We start from the raw sequence: 10,884 nt of genomic DNA, 5'->3' as shown, positions 1-10,884 counted from the left end.
TGTTCCCCCTGTAATCAGGTGTGGGGGGGCAGTGTTCCCCTGTATGTAGGTGTGGGGGGACAGTGTTCCCCTGTATGTAGGTGTGGGGGGAGGGGCAGTGTTCCCCTGTATGTAGGTGTGGGGGGTGGGGCAGTGTTCCCTGTATGTAGGTGTGGGGGGGTCAGTGTTCCCCTGTATGTAGGTGTGGGTCCACACTGACATACAAGGGAACACTGTTTTCCATACCTGGTCACAGGGGAACACGACCCTCCACACCTACATACAGGGGAACACTGACACCCCCCACACCTACATACAGGGGAACACTGCCCCCCCACACCTACATACAGGAGAACACTGTCCCCCCACACCTACATACAGGAGAACACTGTCCCCCTGTATGTGGAGGGGTGTGGAGGGCAGTGTTCCCCTATAACCAGGTGTGGAGGGCAGTGTTCCCCTGTATGTAGGTGTGGGTCCACACCGACATACAAGGGATCACTGTTCTCCATACCTGGTCACAGGGGAACACGACCTTCCACACCTACATACATGGAAACACTGTCCTCCACACCTGGTTACAGGGGAACACTGTCCTCACATCTGGTAACAGGGGAACACTGCCCTCCACACCTGGTTACAAGGGAACACTGTCCTCCACACCTACATACATGGAAACACAGTCCTCCACACCTGGTTACAGGGGAACACTGTCCTCACATCTGGTTGCAAGGGGGAACACTGTCCGCCACACCTAGAAAGGGGAACACTGTCCCCCATACCTACATATAGGGGAACACTGCCCTCCACACCTGGTTACAGGGGAACACGACCCTCCACACCTACATACAGGGGAACACTACCCCCCCACACCTACGTACAGTGGAACACTGCCCCCCCACACCTACGTACAGGGGAACACTGCCCCCCTACACCTACATACAGGGGAACACTGCCCCCCTACACCTACATACAGGGGAACACTGTCCCCCACCCACACCTACATACAGGGGAATACTGCCCCTCACACCTACATACAAGGGAACACTACCCTCCACACCTGGTTATAGAGGAACACCACCATCCACACCGACATACAGTGGAACACCGTCCTCCACACTTACATACAGGGGAACACTGTCCTCACATCTGGTTGCAAGGGGATCACAGTCTGCCACACCTGGATACAGGGGAACACTGTCCCACATACCTACATACAGGGGAACACTGCCCTCCACACCTGGTTACAGGGGAACACAACCCTCCACACCTACATATAGGGGAACACCGTCTTCCACACCGACATACAGGGGAACACTGCCCTCCACACCTACATATAGGGGAACACCGTCTTCCACACCTACATACAGGGGAACACTGCCCTCCACACCTACATACAGGGGAACACTGCCCCCCACCCACACCTATATACAGGGGAACACTGCCCCACCCACATGTAGGTGTGAGGGAGCACTGTTCCCCTGTATGTAGGTGTGGTGGGGTGCGCAGTTTTCCCCTGTACGTAGGTGGGGGGGGTGGGGGGGGTGCGCTGTGTTCCCCTGTATGTAGGTGTGGGGGAGGCAGAGTTCCCCTGTATGTAGGTGTGGGGGAGGCAGTGTTCCCCTGTATGTAGGTGTGGGGGGGCAGATTTCCCCTGTACGTAGGTGTGGGGGAGGTAGTGTACCCCTGTACGTAGGTGTGTGGGGGGGGGGGGGGTGTAGTGTTCCCCTGTATGTAGGTGTTGGGGGGGTGCGCAGTGTTCCCCTGTACGTAGGTGTGGGGGTGGGGTGCGCAGTGTACCCCTGTATGTAGGTGTGGGGGGTGCGCAGTGTTCCCATGTACGTAGGTGTGGGGGTGGGGTGCGCAGTGTACCCCTGTATGTAGGTGTTGGGGGGGTGCGCAGTGTACCCCTGTATGTAGGTGTGGGGGGTGCGCAGTGTTCCCATGTACGTAGGTGTGGGGCGTGCGCAGTGTTCCCCTGTATGTAGGTGTTGGGGGGACAGTGTTCCCCTGTACGTAGGTGTGGGGGGTGCGCAGTGTACCCCTGTATGTAGGTGTCGGGGTGGGGGGCAGTGTTCCCCTGTATGTAGGTGTGGGGGGGCAGTGTTCCCCTGTATGTAGGTGTTGGGGGGACAGTGTTCCCCTGTACGTAGGTGTGGGGGGTGCGCAGTGTTCCCCTGTATGTAGGTGTGGTGGGGGGCAGTGTTCCCCTGTATGTAGGTGTTGGGGGGACAGTGTTCCCCTGTATGTAGGTGTGGGGCGTGCGCAGTGTTCCCCTGTATGTAGGTGTTGGGGGGACAGTGTTCCCCTGTACGTAGGTGTGGGGGGTGCGCAGTGTACCCCTGTATGTAGGTGTCGGGGTGGGGGGCAGTGTTCCCCTGTATGTAGGTGTGGGGGGGCAGTGTTCCCCTGTATGTAGGTGTTGGGGGGACAGTGTTCCCCTGTACGTAGGTGTGGGGGGTGCGCAGTGTTCCCCTGTATGTAGGTGTGGGGGGGGCAGTGTTCCCATGTACGTAGGTGTGGGGCGTGCGCAGTGTTCCCCTGTATGTAGGTGTGGGGGTGGGGTGCGCAGTGTTCCCCTGTACGTAGGTGTGGGGGGTGCGCAGTGTTCCCCTGTATGTAGGTGTGGGGGGGGCAGTGTTCCCATGTACGTAGGTGTGGGGCGTGCGCAGTGTTCCCCTGTGTGTAGGTGTGTGGGGTAGGGGCAGTGTTCTCCTGTATGTAGATGTGGGGGGTGCGCAGTGTTCCCCTGTACGTAGGTGTGGGGGTGCGCAGTGTTCCCCTGTATGTAGGTGTGTGGGGTAGGGGCAGTGTTCTCCTGTATGTAGATGTGGGGCGGTGGGGTTAGTGTTCCCCTGTATGTAGGAGTATGGGGGGGGCAGTATTCCCCTGTATGTAGGAGTATGGGGGGGCAGTGTTCCCCTGTATGTACGTGTGGGGGAGGGGGGCAGTGTTCCCCTGTATGTAGGTGTGGGGTGCGCAGTGTTCCCCTGTAAGTAGGTGTGGGGGAGGGGGGGGGGCAGTGTCCCCGGAATGTAGGTGTGGGGGGTGTGCAGTGCTCCCCTGTATGTAGGTGTGGGGTGCGCAGTGTTCCCCTGTAAGTAGGTGTGGGGGGGGGGGGGGGCAGTGTCCCCCGGAATGTAGGTGTGGGGGGTGTGCAGTGCTCCCCTGTATGTAGGTGTGGAGGGGGAGCAGTGTTCCCCTGTATGTAGGAGTGGGGGGGGAGCAGTGTTCCCCTGTGTGTAGGTGTGGGGGGGGGGGGGGGCAGTGTTCCCCTGTATGTAGGTGTGGAGGGGGAGCAGTGTTCCCCTGTATGTAGGAGTGGGGGGGGAGCAGTGTTCCCCTGTGTGTAGGTGTGGGGGGGGGGGGGGGCAGTGTTCCCCTGTATGTAGGTGTCGGGAGGGGGGGGGTCGCAGTGTTGCCCTCTATGTAGGTGTGGGGGGGGGGGAGCAGTGTTCCCCTGTGTGTAGGTGTGGGGGGGGGGCAGTGTTCCCCTGTATGTAGGTGTGGGGGGGAGGTGCACAGTGTTCCCCTGTATGTAGTTGTGGGGGGGGGGGCAGTGTCCCCCGGAATGTAGGTGTGGGGGGGTGCGTAGATTACCCTTGTATGTAGGTGTGGGGGGTGTGCAGTGCTCCCCTGTATGTGGGTGTGGTGGGGGGGTGCGCAGTGTTCCCCTGTGTGTAGGTGTGGGGGTGGGGTGCGCAGTGTACCCCTGTATGTAGGTGTGGGGTTGGGGTGCGCAGTGTTCCCCTGTGTGTAGGTGTGGGGGTGGGGTGCGCAGTGTACCCCTGTGTGTAGGTGTGGTGGGGGGGTGCGCAGTGTACCCCTGTGTGTAGGTGTGGGGGTGGGGTGCGCAGTGTTCCCCTGTGTGTAGGTGTGGGGGTGGGGTGCGCAGTGTTCCCCTGTATGTAGGTGTGGGGGTGGGGTGCGCAGTGTTCCCCTGTGTGTAGGTGTGGGGGTGGGGTGCGCAGTGTACCCCTGTATGTAGGTGTGGGGGTGGGGTGCGCAGTGTACCCCTGTATGTAGGTGTGGGGGGGGGGGGGGGGGGGTGCTGTGTACCCCTGTATGTAGGTGTGGGGGGGGGGGGGGGGGGGGTGCTGTGTTCCCCTGTATGTAGGTGTTGGGGGGGCAGTGTTCCCCTGTATGTAAGTGTGGGGGGGCAGTGTTCCCCTGTATGTAAGTGTGGGGGGGGGGCAGTGTTCCCCTGTATGTAAGTGTGGGGGGGCAGTGTTCCCCTGTATGTAAGTGTGGGGGGGCAGTGTTCCCCTGTATGTAAGTGTGGGGGGGCAGTGTTCCCCTGTATGTAGGTGTTGGGGGGGCAGTGTTCCCCTGTATGTAAGTGTGGGGGGGGGGCAGTGTTCCCCTGTATGTAAGTGTGGGGGGGCAGTGTTCCCCTGTATGTAGGTGTGGGGGTGCAGTGTTCCCCTGTATGTAGGTGTGGGGTGGGCACAGTGTTCCCCTGTATGTAGGTGTGGGGCGTGCGCAGTGTTCCCCTGTATGTAGGTGTTGGGGGGACAGTGTTCCCCTGTACGTAGGTGTGGGGGGTGCGCAGTGTACCCCTGTATGTAGGTGTCGGGGTGGGGGGCAGTGTTCCCCTGTATGTAGGTGTGGGGGGGCAGTGTTCCCCTGTATGTAGGTGTTGGGGGGACAGTGTTCCCCTGTACGTAGGTGTGGGGGGGTGCGCAGTGTTCCCCTGTATGTAGGTGTGGGGGGGGGCAGTGTTCCCATGTACGTAGGTGTGGGGCGTGCGCAGTGTTCCCCTGTATGTAGGTGTGGGGGTGGGGTGCGCAGTGTTCCCCTGTACGTAGGTGTGGGGGGTGCGCAGTGTTCCCCTGTATGTAGGTGTGGGGGGGGCAGTGTTCCCATGTACGTAGGTGTGGGGCGTGCGCAGTGTTCCCCTGTATGTAGGTGTTGGGGGGGTGCGCAGTGTTCCCCTGTACGTAGGTGTGGGGGGGGGGGGGGGGTGTAGTGTTCCCCTGTATGTAGGTGTTGGGGGGGTGCGCAGTGTTCCCCTGTACGTAGGTGTGGGGCGTGCGCAGTGTTCCCCTGTATGTAGGTGTGGGGGGGGCAGTGTTCCCATGTACGTAGGTGTGGGGGTGCGCAGTGTTCCCCTGTGTGTAGGTGTGTGGGGTAGGGGCAGTGTTCTCCTGTATGTAGATGTGGGGGGTGCGCAGTGTTCCCCTGTACGTAGGTGTGGGGGTGCGCAGTGTTCCCCTGTATGTAGGTGTGTGGGGTAGGGGCAGTGTTCTCCTGTATGTAGATGTGGGGCGGTGGGGTTAGTGTTCCCCTGTATGTAGGAGTATGGGGGGGGCAGTATTCCCCTGTATGTAGGAGTATGGGGGGACAGTGTTCCCCTGTATGTACGTGTGGGGGAGGGGGGCAGTGTTCCCCTGTATGTAGGTGTGGGGTGCGCAGTGTTCCCCTGTAAGTAGGTGTGGGGGGAGGGGGGGGGGGCAGTGTCCCCCGGAATGTAGGTGTGGGGGGTGTGCAGTGCTCCCCTGTATGTAGGTGTGGGGTGCGCAGTGTTCCCCTGTAAGTAGGTGTGGGGGGGGGGGGGGGCAGTGTCCCCCGGAATGTAGGTGTGGGGGGTGTGCAGTGCTCCCCTGTATGTAGGTGTGGAGGGGGAGCAGTGTTCCCCTGTATGTAGGAGTGGGGGGGGAGCAGTGTTCCCCTGTGTGTAGGTGTGGGGGGGGGGGGGGGGGGCAGTGTTCCCCTGTATGTAGGTGTGGAGGGGGAGCAGTGTTCCCCTGTATGTAGGAGTGGGGGGGGAGCAGTGTTCCCCTGTGTGTAGGTGTGGGGGGGGGGGGGGGGGCAGTGTTCCCCTGTATGTAGGTGTCGGGAGGGGGGGGGTCGCAGTGTTGCCCTCTATGTAGGTGTGGGGGGGGGGGAGCAGTGTTCCCCTGTGTGTAGGTGTGGGGGGGGGGCAGTGTTCCCCTGTATGTAGGTGTGGGGGGGAGGTGCACAGTGTTCCCCTGTATGTAGTTGTGGGGGGGGGGGGCAGTGTCCCCCGGAATGTAGGTGTGGGGGGGTGCGTAGATTACCCTTGTATGTAGGTGTGGGGGGTGTGCAGTGCTCCCCTGTATGTGGGTGTGGTGGGGGGGTGCGCAGTGTTCCCCTGTGTGTAGGTGTGGGGGTGGGGTGCGCAGTGTACCCCTGTATGTAGGTGTGGGGGTGGGGTGCGCAGTGTTCCCCTGTGTGTAGGTGTGGGGGTGGGGTGCGCAGTGTACCCCTGTGTGTAGGTGTGGTGGGGGGGTGCGCAGTGTACCCCTGTGTGTAGGTGTGGGGGTGGGGTGCGCAGTGTTCCCCTGTGTGTAGGTGTGGGGGTGGGGTGCGCAGTGTTCCCCTGTATGTAGGTGTGGGGGTGGGGTGCGCAGTGTTCCCCTGTGTGTAGGTGTGGGGGTGGGGTGCGCAGTGTACCCCTGTATGTAGGTGTGGGGGTGGGGTGCGCAGTGTACCCCTGTATGTAGGTGTGGGGGGGGGGGGGGGGGTGCTGTGTTCCCCTGTATGTAGGTGTTGGGGGGGCAGTGTTCCCCTGTATGTAAGTGTGGGGGGGCAGTGTTCCCCTGTATGTAAGTGTGGGGGGGGGGCAGTGTTCCCCTGTATGTAAGTGTGGGGGGGCAGTGTTCCCCTGTATGTAAGTGTGGGGGGGCAGTGTTCCCCTGTATGTAAGTGTGGGGGGCAGTGTTCCCCTGTATGTAGGTGTGGGGGTGCAGTGTTCCCCTGTATGTAGGTGTGGGGTGGGCACAGTGTTCTCCTGTATGTAGGTGTGGGGGGGGGCAGTGTTCCCCTGTATGTAGGTGTGGGGGGGCACAGTGTTCTCCTGTATGTAGGTGTGGGGGGGGGGGGGGCAGTGTTCCCCTGTATGTAGGTGTTGGGGGGACAGTGTTCCCCTGTATGTAGGTGTTGGGGGGACAGTGTTCCCCTGTATGTAGGTGTCGGGGTGGGGGGCAGTGTTCCCCTGTATGTAGGTGTGGGGGGGCAGTGTTCCCCTGTATGTAGGTGTTGGGGGACAGTGTTCCCCTGTATGTAGGTGTTGGGGGGACAGTGTTCCCCTGTATGTAGGTGTTGGGGGGGCAGTGTTCCCCTGTATGTAGGTGTTGGGGGGGCAGTGTTCCCCTGTATGTAGGTGTGGTGGGGGGCAGTGTTCCCCTGTATGTAGGTGTGGGGGTGGGGGGCAGTGTTCCCCTGTATGTAGGTGTTGGGGGGGCAGTGTTCCCCTGTATGTAGGTGTTGGGGGGACAGTGTTCCCCTGTATGTAGGTGTTGGGGGGACAGTGTTCCCCTGTATGTAGGTGTCGGGGTGGGGGGCAGTGTTCCCCTGTATGTAGGTGTGGGGGGGCAGTGTTCCCCTGTATGTAGGTGTTGGGGGGACAGTGTTCCCCTGTATGTAGGTGTTGGGGGGACAGTGTTCCCCTGTATGTAGGTGTTGGGGGGGCAGTGTTCCCCTGTATGTAGGTGTTGGGGGGGCAGTGTTCCCCTGTATGTAGGTGTGGTGGGGGGCAGTGTTCCCCTGTATGTAGGTGTGGGGGTGGGGGGCAGTGTTCCCCTGTATGTAGGTGTTGGGGGGCAGTGTTCCCCTGTATGTAGGTGTGGTGGGGGGCAGTGTTCCCCTGTATGTAGGTGTGGGGGGGGCAGTGTTCCCCTGTATGTAGGTGTGGTGGGGGGCAGTGTTCCCCTGTATGTAGGTGTGTGTGGGGGGGGGGGGGGTGCTGTGTTCCCCTGTATGTAGGTGAATGGGTGGGGGCAGTGTTCCCCTGTATGTAGGTGTGGGGGGGGGCAGTGTTCCCCTGTATGTAGGTGTGGGGGGGGCAGTGTTCCCCTGTATGTAGGTGTGGTGGGGGGCAGTGTTCCCCTGTATGTCGGTGTGTGGGGGGGGGGGGGGTGCTGTGTTCCCCTGTATGTAGGTGAATGGTTGGGGGCAGTGTTCCCCTGTATGTAGGTGTGTGTGTGGGGGGGGGGGGGGGGTTGTTTCTGGAAGTCGGTTTGTCCCCCAGTGTCTGTCTCCTTACCTCCCACATCAGGTTGTTGTTTTTGAACAGATCCACATGTTCCGGGGAGATAACCCTGCCGGTGTAGGGCCCCATCTCGGTGCCGGGTTTAATCCAGGTCTTCGAGAAGATGCCCAGGCCCTCTCCAGGGATGGAGCTCTGCGCTATAATCACCTCGGAAGGAAGCACGAGGCTCGACAGCTTCTGAACTTCTGCAAATGAAGAGCAAGAGGTGGGGGATCAAAACTTCGCACTGAGCAGACCCTGAGCAGAAAGATATCCCACCCCGGGGCCCGTGATACCGGGAGTGGGGGAGGCGAGGGTTGGGCGGGGGGGTGGGGTGGTGGTTGTGTGGGGAGTGGGTCTCCACCGTAAAGGAACTGTCATGGGGAGGACAAACATGGAAACGATATAAACCCAAACTTGTTAAGAACGAAATTGCAGTCATTTTTTTTGAAATACGGTCGTTAAATAAGTTGAGACCAGCCGAAGGAAGGGCACAACATTGGATCGATGAGATCCAAAGGGGACATGCAACATTTGGAGAAGAGATTTCACCGGTAGCTCGCAGTTTTACATGTTGTGGGTGGCACTTTGTTTTAACGCAACAAACAGAGACGGGTCGGGATCCTGAGTACAACAGGGATTGGGGCAGCGATTGGTAGCAATGAATGGTACCCCCCCCCCCCCTCCCAAAAAATCCAGTCCGGATTAAACACACCCAAGCAAGTTCGGAACATTGCTTCGTCTCTCTCTCTCTCCCGTCCTGCACAGTGCCACTCAGGTTCACAATCTGCGTTGGCAATTTCTTTTTTAAAAGATTCCAGTCTCCAGAATAAATTAACCGCCTCCCCACAAAACACCCATCACCCAATTACCCGTTAAATTCATAATAACTCTGCGGTGTGTCGGGACAGGTGGCTCAATAAGCAGACATGATCCCGGAGACAGGAGAAGAGGGGAGTGATTGAAACTGCTCATACCCTCGGCTGACAGTCTCCGTGTGAGCCGCTTATTGTTTCAACTGTCGTCTAGAATCGGGCTCTCTCAGTTCACCAGCTCCTTCCGAAACCGAACTGGTTTTAAAGTGTAAACGCGAGAGCTGCTTTTTCACCTGGCGGTTTCCCCTGAAGTCCTTTGGCAATTCGTGTTGGTGCAGGGAATCAAAGGGTCGGGGTGGATTTGCATTCCCTACCTCCCTCCAACCCCTGTTTAACCTGGAAACGCTTTAAAGGGCTGTGGGCAACACGGGAGGCAACCGTCTGTCTGTCCCGCAAGGGCTGCCTCACACAGCCGAATAGCCCTCCGGCAGTCCGATTCTCGGCAGGAATTCACCTCGTCCAGTCTCCAAGGACAGCAGAGAGCAAGTCTTGAATACAGGTATATTGGCAGGAATCGAACACATCCCTAAAATCAGTTTTCGATCGAAATTCCGGGCAACAAACTTTCAATTTTGTTTCGTTTTAGCAATCCTGGATAAAACACAATTTCCCTTTTTTTTCCCCCGAAAAAACAACACCCGCGGTGATCATGCATTGGATCACCGTACTCCATCCCAAATCCATTTAGAACAAAATAGGCGTTTAAGTGAACATTCCCAACATCTTTAAACATCGAATTTGCTTTAGCAAAACAGTTAATGACCAAAACTTGCATTACAATCCCCTTAAAGTATTCGAAATAAAGCCAGCACTGATCTTGTTACCGCCAAATCTGTTGGGAGGGAGGTTTGGCGGATTTTTTTTTTCCCGGCGGATTTGCCCGGGACCACAGTTTTAGAGACTCACCTCCGGTGAAGGACTGAGCCAGTGCCTCGGCGGTGAAGGCGATTTTCTGACCGCCGTTGCTACTTCGGTCCTCGAAAAGTTGCTCTCCCAGGACGTTCCTCCACCTGCCGTACAGAAAGCTGTGAAGGATGTCTGAGGTGATCATCTCTGCCAGCGAGAAGCCGCCTCTCAGCGCCAGCGCCTCGGACGGGAGCACAGACCCCATGCTCTCTCAGTGTCACTGGCAACAAGCAAGGGGGGGGGGGGGGGGGGAGGGGAGACAGCTCCACCAGGACGGATACCACTGCAGCAAGGAGAAAGAGAGAGAGACTGGTGTGTGTTTGTGTGTATGTGCTTCCTGCAGTCACCCCCTCCCCACATCAAAAAAAACCCCCTCTCAGCCCTCTTTTATAGCCGCTTGGATGACCTCCTAATTGGTTATTAATGACCTGACGTCTGAGGGAAGGCTGGTTACAAGAGCAGAGTCAGTTCATTGTGGATCCAGGGAGGGAGAATGAGACGTCCCAACATCAGCAAGTTGCACCTGTTCTGAGGAACCCCGACTATCTCCGACACTATCACACCCCCACATCTCCCCCACACACACACCCCTCCTCCCCTCAGCTTTTTTCACTCAGAGACAAGTGCGCCAGGTAAGCTCAGCTCTCCCCCCTGGTCTCCCAGCCACTGCCTCCAAGACAAAATCCTGTTTGTGTGTTTGCCCTCCTTTTCATCAGTGTGCCCACCCCGAGATGGGGCAGATTAATGAACCCCTGAAATCATGTGCTTCCCCCTTTCCCATCGCTGGCCCATTCACTCACCCCCCCCCCCCCCCCCCAGCCCCAGAGGAAACATTTCGCTAATTCACAATAGAATATAGAGTGGGATTAAACCTGGCCCCTTTGGATTCCTGAACTTGTTCTGCAGTTCGGAGTGCGACAGAGGAGGAAGGAGCAATTTGCAGAGCTCGCCCAGCTCCTGAAAGTTGCCAGGCTGCCGTTTTCCAATGGAAAAAGTTGCCCAGTTAAATATTCATCGACACTCATCAGACAGAGCCGCGCATTGTCAACGGAGACTCCAATATCTGTCGGATTTCCAATAGTCCGCTCCTCTTGTTTTCATCTTTCTAAATACATTTTAAATGTTAGACAG

The 10,884-nt window shown here is 58.4% G+C and overlaps 1 protein-coding gene across 1 annotated transcript in view; it reads right to left on the bottom strand.

Annotated features, from left to right (window-relative positions):
• LOC122564615 (PR domain zinc finger protein 12) overlaps positions 1-9,958 on the bottom strand; it is a 47,524-nt gene extending 37,566 nt beyond the window's left edge. The window contains exons 1-2 of the mRNA XM_087998652.1: positions 9,754-9,958; positions 7,988-8,178 (exon numbers count right to left, since the gene is read on the bottom strand). Of these exons, the coding sequence (XP_087854778.1) occupies positions 7,988-8,178; positions 9,754-9,958 (396 nt within the window). The remainder of the gene's footprint in view (positions 1-7,987; positions 8,179-9,753) is intronic.
• Positions 9,959-10,884: the final 926 nt, after the last annotated feature.

The sequence above is a fragment of the Chiloscyllium plagiosum genome, unplaced genomic scaffold (genome assembly GCF_037043375.1).
Source record: "Chiloscyllium plagiosum isolate Xiang-an unplaced genomic scaffold, Cpla_swu_hap1 HiC_scaffold_21, whole genome shotgun sequence".
Classification (NCBI taxonomy): Eukaryota; Metazoa; Chordata; class Chondrichthyes; order Orectolobiformes; family Hemiscylliidae; genus Chiloscyllium; species Chiloscyllium plagiosum.
This window is presented reverse-complemented; position numbering and strand designations above follow the sequence as displayed.